This window comes from Gopherus evgoodei, chromosome 16 (genome assembly GCF_007399415.2).
Source record: "Gopherus evgoodei ecotype Sinaloan lineage chromosome 16, rGopEvg1_v1.p, whole genome shotgun sequence".
Taxonomy (NCBI): Eukaryota; Metazoa; Chordata; order Testudines; family Testudinidae; genus Gopherus; species Gopherus evgoodei.
In genome coordinates, this window is record NC_044337.1 from 17000387 (window position 1) to 17024085 (window position 23699).

Below are 23699 nucleotides of genomic sequence, written 5' to 3' on the forward strand. Positions count from 1 at the left end.
AGAATCTGGAACAAGCTCAAATGCTCAGTTCGAGGAGTATGTACATAGTATAGACTATGTACACACAGTCACACAGAGATTTTGGCTCTGGTGAAAAATAGAAATACCAAAATATCTCATGTTTCCACATCAGTTCTGACCCAAATAAGACTAGGAAGCACTGGAAGTCTCATGAAAGCATCTTTGCATCAGATGTCCAGCCAACAACGGTTTGAATAAGCATCTGAATCTACAAGTCTCTTTATATTTCCCCGACACTAGACGCAACCTATTACTGGTACAGCTCTATTGCAGACAAATACCAATGTATTTTTGGCAAGGAAATTGTTGGAATCAGCAAACTATCCTTATGGTGTCAAGTATCAGAGGGATAGCCATGTTAGTTTGGATCTGTAAAAAGTGACAGAGAGTGCTGTGGCACCTTATAGACTAACAAACGTAATGGAGTATAAGCTTTTGTGAGCGAATACCCACTTTGTCGGATGCATGCCTTATCCTTATGGTAACAGGGTCATCTTGAAACCATTCTCATATCCAGAAATACTGGAGATGTCATAAAAAGTTATGGAGCTTTTACCAATTATCTGTATATTTTCATCAACCAAGGAAACCTACAATATTAGTTATGTTAGTTCACACTAAGACCAGTCCGAGATGAACTTCATTTATTTCTGATTGCAGCATGATTCTTTGGTACAGCAAGAAACCTTCTTTTCTTAAGGATCTCTGGCGTACCTAGATTGTCGTCCCACAGGTATTCTGGAGAAAGTATTTTGGTTGGTTTGTGGTAAAGAAAATACTTGTTTAAGTGACTCTCTTCTTGCCAAATTGCCTCAATTCCATTGGCTTTGTCCACCATGATGGCTTCGTGGCATTTCTTGGTCAGCTTGTAAACCTCCGTTACTGTTCCTCCAAAAAAGCCTCCGGCATAGTAGAAGTCACCCTCATCGCTGGGCACATAAGCTTGAGAAGCAGGTCGATGTTCGTAGGTGAAAGACCGACGCTCTGCAGTGTAGAAACCTGGGTGTAGTGTGCCAAACAAGTCGCTCAGGATCTCCACTCCAACTTGGTCATTAAACCTCATGTCTACATCCACACACACAAGGTAGCTGACCTCATTAATGAACCGCTGCTGAGAGAAGTAGCTGAGCATTTCCATTCGTCGCATAGAGATTTCTTGCCACCTAGGGTAGTTTTGAACTTGCAGAACCACTACGTTCCTTCCTTCTTTGAGCGCAACTTTAGGAACTTCTTCTGGTCTGTCTGTGAAAATGTAATAGTTCACCCTATGTCCAACCATAAAATATGTCTCTGCAGTTTCTAAAAATGTCTTGAGGAAGACTACATACCTAGAAAAAAATAAATTCTCTATTAGAAATAAAAGGCACTGTGGTAGAAGACTGGAAGAAGGGGACACAGAGAGCAACAAAGTGAAAGGATCAACAAAAAGAATCTGTTTTAGTCAAAATCAGTGTTTTTTAAATATTTGTTGCTAGTTTCCTGGTTAAGATTATTTCCTTCCAAATACTGACGATCATCAGTATTCACCTCTTGAGCCACATTCAGCTGTTCAGGGCATTGCACGTGACGCTCATGGACAGGGGTGGCTCCAGGCCCCAGCACGTCAAGCATGTGCTTGGGGCGGCAAGCCGCGGGGGGTGCTCTGCTGGCGCCGCAAGGGCGGCAGGCAGGCTGCCTTCGGCGGCTTGCTTGCGGAGGGTCCGCTGGTCCCGTGGCTTCAGCGGACCTCCCGCAGGCAAGCTGCCGAAGGCAGCCTGCCTGCCGTGCTTGGGGTGGCAAAATGTCTAGAGCCACCCCTGCTCATGGAATCCATGCTGCAGGAGCAAGTGAGGTCTTAGGTAATGCGGTGATCACGAGTGCTCTGCCCATGAACACGTGGATATGCTGAGAAATGAACCATAGACACCATATCACTCTGTCCCTCCCAAACAGCCAGGAAGGGAGTCTACCTGGGAAGGATGAAGAGCTGACCTGTACCCTGCCTGAATTTGAACCTGTCGCTCTAGGGACTTTCAAAGCAAGGTATTGGTCATCTCCTGAGAGATACTGAATATCTTTAACTCCATTAACTTCAGTGAGGGAGAAGGGCACACAGCACCTCTCAGGATTGTGCCTATATTTCCACCTAGCCAGCCTTGCAATGAAAAAGAGTTTTCTCTCATGTTCACATTCCAGCTTCGTGTACCATCCAAGCAAAATGACTTGCCTGCGCAGCCCAGGTGCAGATGCACTTCAAAGGTGTTCTGCCTCGTTACCCACTATTTCAGCTGTCCTGCAAGTAACCAACAGCTGTAATGTGTTATAAGAGCTGCCCCCTACATAGCCAGCTATGAGCCAAGATCTCTGGCAACAGTTTGAAATCAATGGTTGGGAAACAGCCAGGGCACTATGACCAACAGTACTCAGGATCCTCATCCTGCTAAAGTATTGGAGAGAGCCAGCAAAGGAACCTCTAGGAAAAAAAAAATCAAACCCCCTCAAGAGTAGAGAGGCCAGTTGAGGCACTACCACCTTACAGAATTCAGCTCAAGCCCAACAGGAGTAAGGGGGTATTTACAAGGTTTCGTGGCAAATATCCAAGCCCCCTTCATTTCACTATGGGAGGGATCAACATGAGAGTTGTACACTGTTAGAAATTAACATCAACCTCATTTGTCATGTATATGTCTAACCCAGAGGTGGGCAAACTACAGCCTGCGAGCCACATCTGGCCCGCAAGACCGTCCTGCCCAGCTCCTGAGCTCCTGGCTGGAGAGGCTAGCCCCCGGCCCCTCCCCTGCTCTCCCCCGACCCCCGCAGCCTCAGCTCGCCATGCTGTCCGCCATTCCTGCCTGGCAATGCAGGTGATGGGGCTGTGAGCTCTTGCTACTCTGAGCAACATGTTAAGGGGGCGGAGGGGTTGGATAAGGGGCAGGGGGTCTCAGGGCCAGTCATGGGACAGGGAGCCAGCAGGGGGGTTGGATAGGGGGTGGGTTCTCTGGGGGCTTGTCAGGGGGTAGGGGTGTGGATAGGGGTTGGGGCAGTCAGGGGACAGGGAGAGGTTGCATGGGAAAGAGGTTATGGGGAGGTAGTCAGGGAATGGGGGAGGTTGGATGGGGCGGAGGTTCAAGGGGGCAGTTAGGGGACGGGGAACAGGGAGAGGTTGGATGGGGCACAGGTTATTGGGGAGTTCAGGGGATGGGGATGGGGAACAGTGGGGGTTGGGAGTCCTCAAGATATTACTGGGAAGAAACCCTAATTCGTATTGATTCTGGGGCAGTTACAAACCATTATGCCAGTATAATGTTGGGGGGGGGTGTTATGTTGCTTGGGGTTTTGTCTTTCAAAGTCCTGATTACATGTAATCATTATTAATTCCATTAAACTTTTCACAAGAGTAGAAATATTCTACCCAGTATCCTCGACAAATTCAAACTTCAGTTTTTTCATTCCATCTTCCCAAATTGGCCCTATATTTTCAAAATGGATCTGCTCTTCTTTGCTTCCTATCCTATTTGTTGTGTCTCATTGCAGCAACTTTTCAATGTTGTACATCATTTCAGTGGTGGCCAAATCAGCCTTGCAAAATTGTTGTAAATATTTATCAGTCCAGCTACTTGTCCATTCTTAACAGGATCATAATAAAATAATCAGGATATTTTACTATACTTTGATCTGGAGTCCCTTTGACTTTTAGCAATACATTTTGCAAAAAAATTCAGTTGGCAGGCAATAGCGCTTATCAGCACTGGCTGAACCTATGCTCCATGACTAACAGGACTTGGTCGTAGCAGGCACAGCCTTTGGAAAACAATAATGTTATTAAATAGTTCCTTAATCTGTGCTTGCATAACTTGGCGCTTCACGAACCACGCAAGTATTTTCCTTCATTTACAAATCAGATAAAGCATTGCTCAGCGTGTAAGTCAAGTTCTTCCTTTGTAAGAAGGACTCTTGAAGGATGTCTCTCTGTGCCCAGTTACGTGGTTGTATTTCTAACTATTCCACCCCAAGTAGAATGATAACAGTGTAGAGAAGATAAAGACCACCTACTGTGAAGTCAGCGGAGCTTAAGGTCAAAAACTTTGTTCCCAGAGCAAAGGGAAAAGAGGAGAGGACATCACTCAACTTCCATAGTTGCCAATCCCTCCAGTCCCCCTCCCTCTGATACACACAACGAGCAGCTTAATCTGACCCTTTCTCACAGCTGCCTGATCCTCCTAATTTCCTCCTCCACCACACTGGAAAAGCCCTGTCCTTTCCCTGTCACTGAAATGTGTTTTAAGTCAATCAGCAATCTTCCAACAAAATTCCTGCTTGGGAGGGTGAGGTAAATAAGGGATACACCATCACTGCACAAAAAATAAGTTCCCCCATCTCCTCATTGGTTATACATCACCTTTCATACCTAATATATAGTTCTGTAATTAAGCCACACTCACTTTTTGATAGCAAACACTGTCAGTCCAACAGTGACATTCCTTTGTCGGAATTGCTCATTCAGGATCTCGGAGTTATAGGTCCCTTCCCAAACAATTGGAGCAAACCATGGAGTCATCATAAGGACGTCACATCTCCTGTGGAAGAGGAAGTTTTCTTTAGAATCACACTATAGAAGTAAGAAATACGGAGGCAGTTACCTTCCCTACATATAAACACTACCAGAGCCATGTGTTAAAGTTCAAAAATAGATAACTAGCAGCTGTAAAGAATATACAACTCCATGAAGTCACAAGCCATGGTGCAGTAAGGCTATTTAATATATCAGGTTATTGGATATATCAACTAATTGTTTGCACTGCACGAGCATCTACCCAGCATGTCTGAGGTCTGTAACTGAACACAACATTCTGGCTTGTACTTTGTATAAAGACCCAAGTGTTTCGAGATTTTGTATGCTTAAGTTAACACAGAGCAAGACAAGTTCAAATCCTTAAGGAAGTTTCTTGGTCAGATTTTAGTCAATTAACTTTAGTTATATCTTGGATGTAACAAAACGCTTATTTTTAGTTTTACTTACGGTGGCTTTAGAATCTGTGGCTTTGTATAAATCATTCTAAAAGAAAAATAGGAAAACAAAAATGATTTCAAGTTAAGGAAAGACTTCCATAACTCTTCAAAAAATCCTTGTCGACTTCACAGACAGATAAAAGATTCCCACCAATCAGCTCCATTGAGAACTCAGTGACCCATACTCAGAACTCCAGAGGAAAGGGTTTTAGCTTTACTGTACCTCTGGTGACTTGAGTTTAAATCCTGGTTCAGGTCACATATGAACATAAATTTAGTGGTGCCTCTCTAGTCCCTAATATTGGTTCACATCACAAAACCTCTATACAGTGCAGGGCCACCCAGAGGATTCAGGGGGCCTGGGGCAAAGCAATTTTGGGGGCCCCTTCCATAAAAAAAGTTGCAATACTACAGAATACTATATTCTCGTGGGGGCCCCTGCAGGGCCCGGGGGAAAATTGCCCCACTTCCCCCCCACGGTGTGGCTTGATTGACAATCTATGCTTATGAGATGCCCAGAGGGAGACATTAAAAGTCAGGAATGAGATGCATTAGCAAAGTGGTGTGAGCACACAGGGCAGGAGTAGAAAAGTTTTGCAGGTAGGGAATGTGGAACATTGACAGAGCAGTGTGTGGGGTCAGAACCTGAAGTAGAACTTCCTGGAGGTCAGAATTGAGGTGCAGACTGGTGTAACCCAAGCAATGTGAACATCCTTAGAGAGGAGGGGAATCCATGAGATCACTGCTGAGGGGTTTCAAAGATAGGTAACATCTGAGCTTGTCTAAATCTCAGTGTCATTATCCTGTATTGATGATTCATAATACAGAAATGCAATGCTAAGACAGAGTACTGAAGTTCAACAAGCATAGATTACCATCCTTCAGAAATACCAGAGCTCTTCTGAAAGCAACTGAAACACTTAACAGAAACTAATGGAAAGTTCTACCTTGATAATTCAATTTGCAGTAAATCTTCCAGGCTATGGTTGCTATAGAGAAAGAACAATGGAAATTTGGCTTAAAGAAAGACAGCATTCAATAGAAAGTAACTAGTCCAAGAAATCATTGAATTAATTAATGTTTCCCAGCATCTAAATATTCAAGAAAAAGTTCTGTCTTAATATCTTTGCATCTTGAATGTCATTGTGATCATATATCATGTGTGTTTTTTAATAGAAAGAAACCATTGGAAGTTTAGTTTACCAAAAGTACAACATTGTTAGAGCATAACTGGTTTAAAAGTAATACAAGTCCAAGGAAGACAGACCTGCAAACCTATACATGAATACTCATTATTCACACAAGTAGTCCCACTGAAGTAAATGGGAATTATCATATGAGTAAAGGCCTATCAAGTTAGTGATCATGAAACAGACAGTAAGTGTAATTAACAAAAAGTCCCACCTTGATTGCTTTATATTGTGGAAGTCCTGGGTATTACTGCTACAGAAAGAAAGCATATCACATTTAGTGTTTGGTTGTTTTTTTTTTAAACACAGCAGTCTTTAATTACATTATCACATACTATTTTTTCCACAGGACCCCTGGCTCATTCAATGCATAGGCTATATGGTGCCATACAAATTAGTTTATAGAAAGGGTGGGTGCACACATATTGAATAGCTGATTCTTAATTGAGCACTAACTCTTTTCATTTCATTGCCTTTTTGAGTGGTAAGAACTGAGAATGAACTGTTTGACGACTGAGAGGTATAAGGGATGCTGGGAGACCATGAGTGAGTGTGGGACTGACAGACACACAGACAGGTCTAGCTGGTAGGAGGAAATGAGGCTTTTAAAGATGGCCCATAAATGAGACATCCCTCATTAGAGAAGGGAAGAAAGGCAGTGTTTTCAGAAAGCAATTAATTACACCTTTGGATGCCAGCCCAAATTGTGCCATAGATCCAATGCAGATGAGAGAGAAAATGGGGGAATAGGCCTGCACAGAACATCCATAACTAAACCCCAAACCATGCAACTCTCACCTGATTCTGTATTCCATTGCAAGCTCAGATCAGGTAATCAAGGTTCACATTGCTTTGCCCAGTTCTTACCAACATGGCAACCAGTTTGTGATTTTGTGTCAAGATCAGACAACAGGTGAGACCCAGCTGTTTTTCTGTGGCTGCTGGTGGCATTAGGAAGTTGGTAGATGACATGAACATATGAAAGGGCCTTTCAGAGCCAGTTTACAGAAATACATAAAGATCCTAGGAGAAATGCTCAGCAAGCATAGATAGCTCCATTGAAGTCAGTGGAGTACCCTGACTTATACCAGCTGAGGACCTGGTCCCTTAATGTATCTAATTCAAAGAAGGTAAGCACTGGAGCAGTGCTCTCCCCCTCCACGCTGCCTCTGTAGTAGCCACTGCTAGTTCAATTGAGTTTCATTTGAAATTGGGTACCAACCCCAAAACTAAAATTGAAGTGGTTAGGAATCTCAACAACATGGAACTGATTTCCAGAGCTCTGACTGAGAGACCTCAGCTGCTCACAAAATCCAGACAAGTCCAACAGGGAATAGTTACTTCACTGTGTTGAAGATCTTGATTGGTGTGTCCAGGCAGGGACCATTGGACATATTCCTGCAATAAATCCAAATGTCATGTCAATACATGGAGATCTAAATAACAAAAACTTTACACCAAAAATCATCTAGTCCAATATCTAGGCATCTTTAAACCTCACAACAACCAACCAACCAACCAAACCCAGCAGTTTAGCCTCACAACAGAAAAAAACCAAACCAGCCAACAAAGGAGAAAATGCAAAGGTTACTAGAATGCTGTGGTAGGTGAAGCAAATCAGTTTCCTGTTATTATCTGTCATGCACTGAGAGTGCACTCAGTGATCTCTCATGGTCTCTGTGTCAAGGAGCTTACAGATTAAATCACCATTGGAATGCCAGACTGAAAGATAATTGAAAAGAGTTATATGGTAAAACAGATGTACTGCGTTACTAACCACGCTTGTGAAGACCCTACACTCAATAGTATTTCTGTCTGTATGAAAGTTACATGAGAATGCTTCAACTTCTGTTTCAAATGCTCCTTTGTTTTTAAATTTAGCTCATTTTTATTTTAAAAAAAAAGATGAAAAACACCCCCAAACGACCTGAAACTGAAAATAAAAGAAACATTTTGTCTGACCCAAAACTTTTTTTTTTTTTGGCAGTTCAAAACCAACTCTCTCTTTTTTCTGTTCAGCACCCAATCTGAAAAATCAGTCAGACAAGCTTGGGAACTTACATTCATAACTCTGCTAGATGCTGAAAACCATGGACTCTGGCTTTATGGCTCATTATAACAATTTGTAACACACTGTACTGCCAGCTACCTCTCAATTGCTCACTTCCTTTTAGGTGGTCTCCCACAGCATGTGACACACACATTCCCCTTATGCGTAACAATCTGTCCCAATTTAGCCCAGATACTCTGGTTACTTTCTCCACCTGAAGAAGGGCTCTGGGAAGCTCGAAAGCTTGTTTCTTCCACCAATGGAAACTGGTTCAATAAAAGATATTGCCCCATCTACCTTGTCTCTCTCATATCCTGGAACCAACACGGAAAATCACATTGTTGACTCATACTCTATTTGTGATCCACTATAACCTCCAGATGCTTTTCAGCAGTACTACCACCCTAGCCAGTTATTCCGCATTTTGTAGTTGTGCATTTGATTTTTCCTTGCTAAGTGTAGTATTTTCCCCTTGTCTTTACTGAATTTCATTTTGTTGATTTCAGACCAGTAACCCCTCCCAGCTTGGTGTCATCCATTAATTTTATAAGTATACTCTCTACTTCATTATCCAAGTCATTAATAAAAATACTGAATAGTACTGGACCCAGGACAGACTGTGCAGGATCCCACTACATACGCCCTCCCAGTCTGACAGAGAACCATTGAGATCTGCTCTTTGAGTATAGTCTGTTAATCAGCTTTGCATCCATTTTATAAGAGTTTAATCTAGACCACATTTCCCTGCTTTGCTTATGAGACTCTCATGTGGGACTTTGTCAAAAGCATTACTAAAATAAAGAGGTATCATGACTTCAGCTTCACCCCTATCTACCAGGACAGTCACCCTGTCAAAGAATCTACATGTCTTCAACTTACATGTGTTCAGCAGCCAGAGCCTGGCTGGAAGCCTGCTGCTTTCACATCCCAGCTGCAGGAGGATTGCTCTCACTGAGCAGTACCCCTTCCCTCTTGGTATCTGTTACAGTGAAAGGCTGGGGCAGGAGATCAGGTCTTGGCATGAGACTAACCTAACGAACGTTCTAGAACAGTGGGAAAACTACCATCTGAGTCACTGTGTTTTTAAAATAGCAAATGTGCTATGCAAATTGGCAAGTGCTATATGATAAGCACAGGAAGTTATGTAATGGTTTGAAAAGTTAATGATTTATACAGTTTGCGCTAAATGGTACTTTTAGTCATACTGTGGCAGCCCCACTGGTGTCACTAGGACTGCACAGATGTGACAGAAGAGTCTGTTCCGTCCCTCATTTTTCCCCAGCTAGACTAACACAAAGCTGGGGGAATCTGTTGCACCTGTAAGAACCTGGATTTGCATCACAGATGTGCATTTCTAAAGGTTCATACGCATTTGGGTAAAGTCTTTTGTAACAATAACCATCTTAGAAGTGGTGTGACGGAGACTCTTGCTTCGCAAAACTATCCACTTACCAAATGTAGCCAAAGCTGAGGCACAGCAGTGTGGTACAACCCATGACATAAAGAGGGCTCTTTGGAAAATAGCCTTTGACCCCTCCTGTTTTCCCTGGAATAAAGGAGATGTTCAAGAGATTGGTACACATAGTTCAAAGCAGTATCAATTAACTGCCAATCCAGTTCCTTTTGCCATGCTGTGTGGCAAGGTTAAAAACCTGGATAAAACCCATGGAGGGGAAAAAATTGGTTCACACTTCGCTAATTCCAGGCTCCTTCCAGACACCCACAATATAAACCTCACAATAGCCCCATGAAATGGGTAGGTATTGTAATGGACTGGTTAGTGTGTGTGTTGCCACTGCCTTTTACTGAATGGAATCAGAACTCCTCCAGTTGTCATGGGCGCTATACTGCCACTAGGGAGAATTCTCCTTTGGGTTAAGCAGTTGGATAACATAACAATAACTTCATTAAACCTACGGACTTATGAACAATACACCAATTTCTACTATGCTCACATGCAACTAGCTGGTGAAATGTATATATACTCGCTATAGGCCTGATCCCTCACTCATTGACATGAATGGCAAAACTACCATTGACTTCAGTGGTGTAGCATCTACCCCTATACACACACAACAATATATACACATTTCACAGATTCTATTTTTATATACAACTCTTGTAATGGAAGATACTTGCCCAAGTTCATGCAGCAAATCTTTGACACATTTGGGAACAAAACCCTGACTCCCAGTTCAATGATTAGCTGTAAGATCTTCTTCACCTCCTCTAGGGTCTTATGCATAAGGAAATACAGAACACACAGGCCACAGACCATTAGGAGTGTGAGAAATTGGCCAGCCAAGTGGCTGATTATTCTGAGTGGTCATGAAAGTGGCTGTTGTGTTGGGCAACTCTAACAAATATAACAGATAACAAAAATCCAGCTAAGCCCATTACATAAAATTGCTTATAAAAGTGAACAAATGTTAAAAATAGAGTGAATTAGTCTAGACAAAAAGGATGGTTAAGATCATGACTGGAAGACAAAAGAGAATGGAACTGGAAAACTAATGGACCAAATGATCTGTTGGAAATTAGGCCTAATAGATGGACAAAATAACGAGGCAATAGGCAGTTCCACCTGCCACTCCCTTTTGGAGTTCTCAGAGAGGCTTTGGAGGGGAATCATGGTGCAGACAAGTGGATTGGTAGGAGCAGGCTTAATACTTTACTTTAAATATTTCAGTTGTTTTTCTTCTTATCTTAATAAAAGGTTATAAAATGTTGCAATTTGGTTGTTGCCACAGGGCTAAGCAGGCTGAGGTCTCTGTACTCAAAAACTCTGAATCATGTTCAACTCTTTAGAGTTGTACGGTGATAAAATTAATGTTATTAGGTGGGTCACCCAAGACTCTAGGTGAACATACATCCTCATACCTGGTTAGCTTAGCAAACAAACAGTTTTCAAACTTGTTTTTTAAAAGAACAAATATTATCTTTAAAATCTTTGAACATGTTAAGCTTGTTTCTGCTAATGATGCAAAGCCAATTGTTAACACTCACGTTTAGGAAAAAATAAGAGTGCTTAACAATTGTTTTAAGATTTTATTTGAACTTTTTAACAAATGTTTTGTTTTGTTTCTTTTTCTTTTTCTGGAGGTTTGTAGTTTTTGTAATTGATAATAACTTTGGTTTTATGTAAAGGCATTTTAAAGAAAAAACAAAAGTTGTAAAAATGAAGTGTTTTAAATTGTTGAAGGTTAAGCAGCTAAAGCAAATTGTTGCTAAAATGTCATTGTGAGTTATTCCTTCTTAACAGAATGCCTGCTTGATTCACAGCTGTGACTGTGAATTAAGAGTCAATCCACCTGAAATAAGGGCTGTTGTCAGCACCAAACTTCTTCTTGTAATTTTTGTGATTGTTTGGTTGTAGATGTTATTGTGCCTTGTTGTGTTTTGCATGTGCAACAGCACAGTGCAAGTGTTGTGGGGTCACCTCTCTGTGATAAGCTACAAGGTCACAATGGCCACCTCTTCCCAAAAGCTGTGGTAAAATAGGTCAGGGAAAGTCTGTCGCTGGACAAAAATGCCTGTGTACTTTTCCCCCACTTTGGGGTGTTAGTAAATGGTTCATGAATCCAAAAATAATCATCCCCCCCAATCGTGTTGTTGCTTCTTTTTAAAAGACCGCAACATACTTTGGTAAAAATGCCAGAAGAGGTAAATAAAAAGAGGATGCATCCGACGAAGTGGGTATTCACCCATGAAAGCTCATACTCCAAAACGTCTGTTAGTCTATAAGGTGCCACAGGACTCTTTGCAGACTAACACAGCTACCCCTCCGATACTAAAAAGAGGAAAAGATGGTCCCCCTTGTCCCTTTTAAAACAAACAAGCAACAAAAATAGCCCATTCTGGACATACAGCCAAAATAGTGTTAGTGTCACCAGGTATAACCCTAGGTAACTCGGGAGGGTGGTAGACCACAAGTGTCAATGAAGACCTCCTGTTGTAGGCCTCAGTGAACCATTGTTCCTCCATGTTCAACACTTTGTGTAACCTAGTGTAACCTAATATGTTAAGACCTGTAAAATGTACTGTCAGCAGTTAGTTTTCTGATTGTAACAGCCAGTTCCCTGCTGTAACACACTGGAGCTAAATTGAAGCAAGTTTCAAGGCCGCTTTTAGATATAGCATACATGTCTCTGCAGCAGAAAGGGGGAGAGAGAGGGGGAAGACGAAGAAGTATGTGAGAAGAAAATGCTGCAGCCGGACAGAAGAGGGAGGGGAAACGGGGGATTGCTAGTCAGCAAGAAAAGTTCTCATGGGATATAAAGGAACAGACTGCTTATTTTAAGTGTGCTTGATTTGAGTCGTCAGTCTCCCTGCACCGCTTTGAGATCTCAAATAAACTTGGTTTGCTTCTCCACCCTGGTGTGTTTATTGGCGCGGCAGACCAGGCGACGGACCACTCCGCTCTTGCTTGGCCTCAGGCACTTTGTGCCGGCAACAGTTCTTGGCCCCAACGGTGGGCTTGAGGCTAAAATTAGCCTTGCCCGGATCCCTCTTGGTGGTCGACAGATTGTGGCGACGACCAACGCCCAGCGCGCACCGGTGACTTCATCGGGGGCATTGGCAGAGACGCGGTGTGAGGAACCCCAGAGGGCACAACAGTGCAACATGCTCGAGTAGTGGAGAAGCAGTTGTGGGCGACAGTGAGGAACCGGTCCCCTGGATAAGGTAGGAACAGTCCAGTAGTGTGGACTTAGGCCCGAGGCTGGGAACGCCCAGTCACTGTAATTCCCATTAGACGATAGCGCGTCATATAATGGGTCACGGGCATGGTATGGGATGGCAGGTACAGTGTACTCCCTTAGAATGCATTCTGGTGAATTGGAAGGTGTTTGGCTTGGATCCAATGACTAAGAATAACTTTAAAAGGTTCTATACAGTTGACTGGCCTCAATACCAACTAGAGGGTCAGGAAAGGTGGCCACCGGAAGGATCACTTAATTACAATACGATCCTTCAGCTAATCCTGTTTTGTCAGCCAACAGGTAAATGGAATGAACATCTGTATGCGCAGTTGTTTATGGCTTTATGGCACAGGACTGATATTTTGCAACAGTGTAATTTGACTCCGACAGGTTCAGTAGTCACTAATGTTAGTCCCCAGAGCCCTCCTACAGTTGTAATGGCAGATTCGGTGTCCCCTTCGGCTCCCCCCCCCCATATAAAGAGCAGGTGCCCCAGGCCCCAGGGATTGCTCCCTCAGTGGGATTCTATCCATTGATCACCGAGACCTTAATAGCCTGCCCAGAAGAGGAAGGGCACCTGGCTGCTACTGTGCAAGTTTACACCCATGTCCCTTTTAAGCCCGTGGAACTGGGAGCCTTTAAGGCACAGGCGGGGGAATTCTCAGCGAATCCAAGCCGGTTTATCTCAGTTTTTGAGGGGTGTCTGGCTAGCCACAAGCCGGACTGGGACGATTGTCAGATCCTTATGAGGACACTGTTGTCTGAGGTGGAGCGGAATCAGGTTATGGCCAAGGCAAGGGAGCAGGCACAGCAGATACATGATGTGAATCCAAATGCCCCTGAGCCTGCGCAGGCGGTTCCCCTGGCTGATCCCAGGTGGAATCCTAATAATGGGCAGTACCTCACCCTCCTCGCCTCCTACAAAAAGCTGCTTTTGTACGGACTCCGACGCTTGGCTGTCCGACACAACAATTGGGCAAAACCATATGAGATAATACAGGAGCCAAAGGAAAGTCCGGTTGCCTTTTTGCAGCGATCCGAGACGCTATTCGGCAGAATACAAATGCAGACCCCAATAATGAGGCCACTGAGGCAATTATAAAAGGTATCTTTACCAGTCGTGCAGCCCCTGATATTAAAAGGAAATTGCAGAAAAAGGAGGATTTAATGGGCATGACCATGGCACAGATTCTGGAAACTGCAAATAAGGCTTATAGCCTGAGAGAGGGAGAAAAGGAGAGAAAAAGCAAGTGAAAATGTTGGTAGCGGCAGTGCAAGCTGGCAGGGAAAGTCCCCAGGAAGGTGGAAGGGGCTGGGGAGTAAGGGGCCGTGGGCGTGGACGCCCTGGCCCACAGGAGAAGCGCCTGGGTCGCAACCAGGGTGCTATCTGCCAGCAGGAGGGACACTGGAAAAATGAATGCCCCCAAAGGGAGCGTACTCCTGTGATGGCTGCGGAGGATCATGAATAGGTGTGTCAGGGGAGATGGACCATCCTGCCCACGGAACCCCGAGAAAAATGTGGGTGGGAAATTTGGAAATAGACTTTTTAGTAGACTCGGGGGCAACACACACTGCTGTAAATCTATCCCTTCAGCTGCCTATGGCTGACTCTCTCACTGTGGTGGATGCCACAGGAAAAGGAACCAAGTGTTCAGTGTATGCCCCAGCGGAATGTGCTTTGGGAAACAGAACTATATCTCACAAGCTGGTTTACCTTCCCGATTGCCAACACCCCTGCTAGGACAAGACCTGCTTTGTCGCTTAGGCACCACCCTGCATTTTACTCAAGATGAAATAACCCTTACCTTACCCCCCGAGAATGCATGGATCATGACTGTTGCAGTTGAGCCTTCAGCTATGCAAGCCCCAGAGTGGAGTCAGTGGGAGGACCAGATATACCCCCTAGTCTGGGCATCAGGGGTCCTGGGAAAAGCCACACACCAAACCCCTGTCAATGTGCAGCTTTTGCCAGGAAAAGGCCCGGTTCGAATCAAACAGTATCCAATCAAGAGGGAAGCCGGAGAGGGGCTACAGGGAACTATAGACAGATTCCTACAATATGGTGTACTTTGAGAATGCCAGTCAGCTTGGAACACTCCTATCTTGCCTGTGCAAAAGCCTGATGGCACGTACCGGCTGGTGTAGGACCTCAGAGCAGTTAATGAACGAGTTAAAACTCTGCACTCCCTCATCCCAAACCCATATACCTTGTTGGCCTCCGTAGGGGGACAGTATACCCATTTTTCGGTCCTGGATTTAAGACGCTTTCTTCACAGTTCCAGTTGACACAACATCTCAGGAGATTTTCTCCTTCGAATGGGAGGACAAAAGGAGGGTTAAGAAGCAGCTTAGCTGGACAGTTTGGCCCAGGATTTAAAAACCTCCCCCACCCTTTTTGGCCAGGCCCTGGCTAGGGACTTGGAGGAATGGGACAATGAGGACAAGGTCCTCCTCCTGCAATATGTAGATGACTTGTTAATTGCAGCTTTGGGTTTAACCCCTTGCCTTAAAGCCACTGTGAGCCTCCTGAACTTTGTTGGACTCCGAGGCTATCGAGTAGCACGGAGTAAGGCTCAAATCGCCTTCCCAGAAGTACAGTACTTAGGGTTTCACATAAGGCAAGGAGAACGTCAGCTTTCAGATGAAAGGAAGGAAGCAATCTGTCAAGTTCCTATCCCAAGCAATCGTAAACGGCTCAGGGCGTTTCTGGGCATGGCAGGCTTTTGCAGAATATGGATCCCTGAATTTGGACTGTGGGCCAAACCATTGTACGAATGCGTTAAGGGAGCAGATCACGACCCTTTCACTGGTCCCCAGAAGCTGACAAGGCGTTTAAGGTTCTAAAAAGAAAGCTGATGGAAGCCCCAGCCCTGGGTCTGCTGGGCCTCTCCAAGCCGTTTCAGCTGTACGTGAGAGGAAAGGGGTGGCTCTGGGAGTGCTCACTCAGTTATTAGGCACTTGGAGACGTCCCGTGGCTTATTTTTCCAAACAACTCGATCCGGTTGCCAAGGGGTGGCCAGCGTGTTTACGGGCGGCTGCCCTAGTACTTGAGGAAGCCTAGAAGTGAACTCCGCGAGGGGTTGTGCAAGTGTTTGTTCCTCACATGGTTCAGGCCCTACTGGATGCTAAGTTGGTCTTTGGCTCACCCAGGCTCGGGTGGCTCGGGATCAGGCTAAGCTTTTAGAGAACCCTGAAAGTCACCCTGCAGACCTGCCCCTCCCTTAACCCAGCCACCCTTTTGCCAGAGACAGAGGAGTGGGAACACAACTGTCTAGATGTAATAGATGCCCAATACTCCAGCCGTCCAGACTTAAAGGACCAACCGCTTCTGAATGCAGAGTGTGAGTGGTACACGGATGGCAGTAGTGCTGTTAAAGCAGCAAAGAATCCTGTGGCACCTTATAGACTAACAGACGTTTTGGAGCATGAGCTTTCGTGGGTGAATACCCACTTCCTCAGATGCATGTAATGGAAATATCCAGGGGCAGGTATATATATGTGTGCTAGCAAGCAAGCTAGAGATAACGAGGTCAATTCAGTCAGGGAGGATGAGGCCCTGTTCTAGCAGTTGAGGTGTGAAAACCAAGAGAGGAGAAACTGGTTCTGTAATTGGCAAGCCAATGGACAAAGGAGGGCGGGCTATGCTGTTGTGACCCTCCACGATACCATGGAAGCCGAGGGTTTACCTGCTGAGACATCTGCCCTGCTTGCTGAACTAGTAGCCCTGACCCATGCACTTGAACTGTCACAAGGAAAACGGGTCAACATCTTTACTGACTCTAAATATGCTTTTGGAGTATTACATGCTCATGCTGGTTTGCGGAAGCAAAGAGGACTGCTAATAGCCCAAGGCTCTCCAGTTAAGCATGGGTCCCAGATCCTCCGGCTTCTAGAAGCCGTACAGCTCTGCTTAGAGGTAGCAGTAGTGCACTGTAAGGCCCATCAAAGGGAAAATCAAGATGTGGCCCGGGGTAATGCTAGGTCAGACAGGGAAGCCAAGCGTGCTGCTACCTTGCAGCCACCGGAGGCAAAGACTGCCCATATGCATGCCCCTATCCCATCGGTAGGGGAGCTCCCAGCCCCGCAGTACTCTCCGGAAGAAAGAAACCTGGCTAACAGGCTTGGTCTCCAGGAAAAGGAGGGATGGCTCCACTCCCCAGAGGGAAGAATTCTATTACCTAAGAGCCTAATCCGACCAGTGTTACAGCAATTACATCAAACCACTCATGCAGGCAGGGAGGCTCTTACCCAGCTTATGAGTAAATATTTTCTAACCTCTGGACTTAGACCCCTAGCATCCCAGGTACAAGCTGAATGTTTGGTCTGCCAAAAGAATAACCCACGACCAGGACTGTCAGTGATGCCAGCCACTCTGGAACCCACCCCAGGTCCGGGACTGGTGTGGCAAATAGATTTTACTGAGTTCCCCCGGACTCAAGGGTACAAATACCTTCTCGTCTTAGTGGATCGATTCAGCAGATGGCCTGAAGCCTTCCCATGTCAAAACAATACTGCCAGAACAGTGGACTTAAAATTTGTCAAGGAGATTATTCCTCGATTCGGACTCCCCCAGTGGATGGAATCTGACAATGGAACCCACTTCACATCAAAAATTGTTCAGAACATATTGGATGTCTTACAGATCCCTTGGAAGCTCCACACTCCATGGCGACCGCAGGCCAGTGGAGTAGTGGAACGCATGAATCAGACACTCAATCGACATCTCTCGACGGTCTGCCAGGAGGCCTCTCTTCGGTGGCCTGATGCTTTGCCCCTTGTTTTACTCCGTGTCTGTGCTCTCCCTAAGGGCAGATTAGGGCTCAGTCCCTTTGAGATTATGTTTGGAAGGGCATGGCCTATGAATGGTACACCGGTTCTGGCAGGGGAGTGGGAAATGGGGTGTGGTTTCTTGTCTCAGTACATGCGCTCTTTGTCTGCTGTTCTCTGTTCTCTTCACAGGTACACCAAAGATTTGCAGCCTCTTTCGCTGGATGTCCCAGTCCATTCCTTGCAGCCCGGCGACTCCGTGCTTGTTCGTACCTGGAAGGACGAGCCTCTCCAAGAGAAATGGAAAGGACCTCACACCATCCTGCTGGTTTCCCATATAGCAGCAAAGGTTGAGGGACACAAAAACTGGATTCATCACTCTCGTCTGAAAGTAGTGCCCGCTCCTGAACAGTGGACCGTCCAGCCTGCTGAGAAAACTTCCAGCGACGATTTGGGACATAAGCTGTTATTTAAGCGACAATAAGGAGTGCTGGGAATGCCATGTGATCCCTTTGAACTGCCACAGCACACTTCCTGTGAACACATTGTACATTGGTTGTGTTTATTTTCAGAGGACCAGCCTAACTTGTCAGCCTGGCTCCTTTTGTGGAGGTCTCTCACGTGCTTGGTGTTAGTATTCCTTATTCTGTGGGCATTTGAGGCCTTAAGATTCTGAGGCCCTAAAGTAATCCACCCAATATGGGTTCAGGTCCAGGGTTTGCCCTCCTGTTACTGTTTGCCATGATATTGCTGCTATTAACTCCTGTGTTCCCCCAAAAGCATGCAGAGTGGGAGGATAATAGTATTTTGCATTTAACCCATGCAGTTGCACAAGGTGTAAATCAATCCTCATGTTGGGTCTGCATACACACTCCCACCCATACCGATCAGGGCATTCCGCTATGGGGTGTTCCCCTTCTGCTCAATGGCACACATATAGATCAGCTTTTTCCTGATTGCAACTACAGCCCAGACCCCCCAGTTCAGACATGGTCCATCCATATGGTACCTCAGGGTCCCCATGCTGCATGCTACTGGCGAGATAAGGGAGACAATACCATCTTTGTGGGCAATGCCACGGTGGAGTGCAATTACTCAGAACATGTTTACCTGAGCTCTTCCTCCACCTGTGGTTGAGCCCCATGGCCAGTCCCTACAGGATCTGGCTCGTATTGGCTTTGTAATCAGACAGCTTATAAAGCGCTTCCAGCTGACTGGTGGGGCTCTTGTGCCCTGGGGGCTGTGGTCCCTGCTGTCACAATACATCCAACATTGAACCAAGACGAGGTTCGTAATCATGTTTGGAGGAGCCGACGGAATGTTCCTGCTAATCCCCTGGCCAGTCGGCCTACAGGTTTTCACTCCTTTGTCCGCTGGTTTTTGCCTTGGTTGGGAGTAAATGAGTTAGAAAAAGCTATAGTGAATATTTCTGCTGCCTTGGAGATAATGGCAAATTCCACAGCAGATGCCTTATCAGCTCTCCAGGGTGAAGTATTTCAATTGTCCCAGGCAGTTTTACAGAATCGTTTGGCCCTAGTTGGACTCCTGTACCGGTGTTATCAAGGGTAATACGGTGAAAGACGGCAGCCTGCTTTCTAATAGCATGTATATCAGTTTCCACCCGCTGCTGTTGGTTTATAAACACACAATAGCTGGAGTTAACTAAGGCACAAACTCCACCCTGATTAGCAAGGAGGTAATCTAGGGCCAAATGATTTTGTAAAACTGCCTGGGACAATTGAAATTCTTCACCCTGGAGAGCTGATAAGGCATCTGCTGTGGAATTTGCCATTATCTCCAAGGCAGCAGAAATATTCACTATAGCTTTTTTTAACTCATTTACTCCCAACCAAGGCAAAAACCAAAGGACAGAGTTGTTGGTGTCACCAGGTATAACCCTAGGTAACTCGGGAGGGTGGTAGACCACAAGTGTCAATGAAGACCTCCTGTTGTAGGCCTCAGTGAACCATTGTTCCTTCATGTTCAACACTTTGTGTAACCTAATGTAACCTAATATGTTAAGAGCTGTAAAATGTACTGTCAGCAGTTAGTTTTCTGATTGTAACAGTCAGTTCCTTGCTGTAACACACTGGAGCTAAATTGAAGCAAGTTTCAAGGTCGCTGTTAGATACAGTATACATGTCTCTGCAGCAGAAAGGGGGAGTGGGAGAGGGAAGACAAAGAAGTGTGTGAGAAGAAAATGCTGCAGCCGGACAGAAGAGGGAGGGGAAACGGGGGATTGCTAGTCAGCAAGAAAAGTTCTTATGGGATATAAAGGAACAGACTGCTTGTTTTAAGTGTGCTTGATTTGAGGCATCAGTCTCCCTGCACCGCTTTGAGATCTCAAATAAACTTGGTTTGCTTCTCCACCCTGGTGTGTTTATTGGCGCGGCAGACCAGGCGACGGACCCCCCCGCTGTTGCTTGGCCTCAGGCACTTTGTGCTGGCAACAGGAGTAATAAGATCTGGCATGTTTCTAAACATTTAGAGAGCAGATTACAGCAGTTCTGTCTGTTTTATAAACCAATGTCTGATGTGAAGCAGAATTGGTTCATAAAAGAGGAATATTGTAAGAAATGGGGCCTGCTCCACGTGTGAGCTCAGCTGTTGGAAAGTGAGTGAAAATTCATCAAATGTCACAATCATCAATAGCAATGAATGTGGATAGAAAACTGGGAGTCAGACTGAATTAGTCCAAACCGAAAGGTCCAGTGCCAGCCAAGGGCTGTGTTGAGACCATGACTAGTAAACAAGGAAGAAGGAATCAGGAACTAATGAACCAAACAAAGCCCCCAGGACAGCTGGAGTGAAAGGAACAAGCTTTGTCATCATGGCTGCCACCCCACGACTTCCTGGGGGCCCTGGTTCCACTGTGACACTGCTGAGCCTTTATCCTCCTGATTCTGCCAGATGTCCTGACCAGACTGGGCCAGAAAGAGGGAACCATATAACATCCTCACCTCCACTAGCTTCAGATAAATCCAGAACATCACATGGAATGAGAGATGTGGGTTCCTGCTGTCACCTCTCCCGCCTGTGTCCTTTTCCTTCCACACCTTATTTTTTCTCTTTCCTGCCTCTTTCTTTGCTTTTGTTTAATAAATGTGTAGCTGAGCCTGCCAAGACTGCATTAATTTTTTTTGCAACAATACTGTGAGCCTTTGGCCAGAGAAGCAGCTACAAGCAATGACTTAAACAGCCAATGATGTATGTCTGACAGATCTCAGAGTAGCTGATGAGATAAGGATCTGTGCCAATGTTCTTTGGGCTGCAGATGAAAACCAACATGGAGACCTGTTTTGTGTTTAAAGAAACGGGATCAGATGTTAACAGTAACAGCAGCTCTAGCCCCTCTGAACTAACTTTTGCTCTTTTCTCCAAAAATGGCAGTTATTACGATCATTAATATCATATAAAAGACTATCAAAGAGAAATTTTTCCTTACAAAAACCCCAGCTACAGCTAATGGGAAAGGGAGGAAGGGAAATTGATTAAATGAAAGCTTTAATTGATACATTACCTTTTAAATGCTTCAACTGATTTTATTTTACTGTATCTTTAAGAAAAGATAACAATTGTTAACGGCATTGGTTGTGATGGAGCTAAGCAGGCCAAGGTCTCTGTATTCAGAAACCCCAAATCATGTGCAACCATTTAGTGTCTGTATAGTGACAGGGTCCTATTAACACCTTTGGCTCTCTGGGCCTCTTTTATTCCTTTGAAATTAACACACCACAGCCAAGCCAATGGATAATGGGACTGCTCAAAAGCTAATGGGGCTCAGCACTCACCCTCAACCCATACAAGCCAGTTAAATGAGCAGCATTCGTTGGACAGGCCTGGATGCACCAACACTGCTGGTGGATCTAATGCTGCAACAGAAGGGAACCGCTGCTAGGAAACCCCCTTCTTTGGCTAGCTTCAATTTGCAACTAAAATCTGTTTAAGGTCACATCATATGCAGCTCTACAACTATCCCTGATACATGCCCTGTAAATACTGCCACGTGCCCAGAGTACTCCAAAAGGCAAAATAAACCATAGGCCAATGCTCTTTCAGCAACAACAATGGAAGCAGCTACCTGTTCCTCAACATTTTTAGAAACTTGATTCAGATCACACAGTCTGACATTATAGATACATCTGGACAATGCTCTGTTCTTTTAAAGAAAGAAATCTGCTTGATATAAAAACTGAATTTCAAGGGGAGGTGTTTACTCTCTGATTAGCAGGTGCAAGACCCCACTCATCTACTAATGACTGCAGGATTTGGAGCCAGGACAGTACAGTAAAAAATTGGGGATTAAAAATAAAATAAAAAAGGCTTACAAGCATTCCACTTAATTTCTGCAAAGCATGTGATTTCAGGGAACAATCCCTGAGGGCAATTTTAAGGTAATCTCCATGAAATTCTCCATAGTAATTTAAGCCTTCAAAAGGAGGGTAAGAGAAACACGGAGAGAGTATTCTGTCTTACAAAAGATTCTGGACAATGCAGATTTGGATCACATACATTATCAAAAGATTGAAACGTTTTAGTGGTAGGGGCTAGTTCTTAAACACAAATTGCTCTTTTTCATAAGACGCTCTTCTCCAGAAGGAACCCAGCTTCAGGAAAACCCGCTGGTTTCTGACATTTCCTTGAAGAAAGGGTCATGAAATCTGTAGTCTACAGAGGAAAGAAAGGGAGATATGGAAGGTCTAGAACCCCTCACTCACGGAAGTAGTCCTAATGAAAGCAGTTCCACTGACTTGACCAGGGCTACTTACAAGGAATTGCGCAATCAAGCTGGAGATTTAGACTGTCACTGCCATATAATTACATTCACAAATGGTGGATTTCTGCCACATTCTAGACGAATGCAAAGAAAGCTTGAAATCCAGCTCAGAGCCTGGGACTTGTGTATTAGATTTCCCCCCAAAATTATTTGTAAATATACAGATGAACTCAGATAATGGAGAGAGCAAAATAAGAGTGCTTTTTACATCTGATAGAAAGCCAGTGCAGTATTTTATATAATATTCTTATTGACAATCTTCCATATTCCCCAAATAGATCAAAAAGTATGGGCCCCATCCTGCACTGACTGAACTTCCATTGTCTTCAGTGGGTCAGGATTGAGTCCTATATTAACATAATACATAAATACGTGCAGGTAAAATGCAGAGGAACAAATTCTCTCCCCCAGTACACTGGTGTGACTTTACTGAGGTTAACATGTAGGGCTGCATTCTACTTCAGTCAGTTATTGCTTTGCTGTAAAGGGGAAAAATTTGGCCTATAAGGAGAAAAAAAAATAACCCTCAGTCTGCAATACATGAATAAACTACATCTCAAAAGTATTTGTTGATCCCATTCCTCTGTGGATAATAAAGAAAGTGGTTGAGAGCAAGGGGAATATGGGGAGAAGAAAGATGAGAGAGAGAGAGAAAATGGAGAATATTAAAAAAAATGAACATGGAGCTAAGACTTCCCTCTTTCTCAGATGTAAATTTGATTCAGTTTCTTCAAGACAATGGCACTAATATTGTTCTTGTATAAAATCCAATGAGGGCCCAATTCTGAGCTCAACTACCCCAGCGTAAATCAGATCTACGCGAGCCAGTGGAATTAATCCAGATTTATCTAAGTTAATAGCATATTCGTTTGTCTCAAGTATTTAATATCCGCTACTTTTAAGTTCCTTCTTCACATTTGAAACACTCGGTCTGCCTGCAAACCCCACACCTGCTGTATTTTTTTTCAAAATCTAAACAAGATTAGACATGACACAGCTCATAGAACATCTTCAAGGAAAATGTACAGGTACCTTGGTCCTTGTCCATCGCGCACCCGATTGCTCCCACGGGAATGAGTGTGAGGAAGAAGGAATTGCGGAGATTGTTGGTGACAGCCGTTGACTGGAGCAGCCGTAAGAAGCTGGGAGCTGCAAGCTCTCTAGAGAGGGCAGCGGTAGCCCAAACCTCTTGTTTGATATCCTTG

The 23699-nt window shown here is 44.6% G+C and overlaps 1 protein-coding gene across 8 annotated transcripts; it reads right to left on the reverse strand.

Annotated features, from left to right (window-relative positions):
* Window positions 1–413: 413 nt before the first annotated feature.
* On the reverse strand, window positions 414–23608 carry LOC115635956 (histo-blood group ABO system transferase 1-like). 8 transcript variants are annotated; one of them, XM_030535410.1, is made up of 8 exons: window positions 23527–23608; window positions 9703–9796; window positions 7547–7598; window positions 6415–6453; window positions 5958–5999; window positions 5021–5056; window positions 4443–4577; window positions 414–1349 (listed from the first exon to the last, which is right to left on the reverse strand). In XM_030535410.1, exons 2-8 carry the CDS (start codon window positions 9749–9751, stop codon window positions 662–664), a joined length of 1041 nt encoding a protein of 346 aa, XP_030391270.1. In that variant the 5' UTR covers window positions 9752–9796; window positions 23527–23608; the 3' UTR covers window positions 414–661. The 8 variants fall into 8 exon arrangements, with proteins under 8 accessions (XP_030391270.1, XP_030391267.1, XP_030391266.1 ...); XM_030535407.1 differs by having other exon boundaries at window positions 6415–6450; window positions 7542–7598; XM_030535406.1 differs by having other exon boundaries at window positions 7542–7598.
* Window positions 23609–23699: the final 91 nt, after the last annotated feature.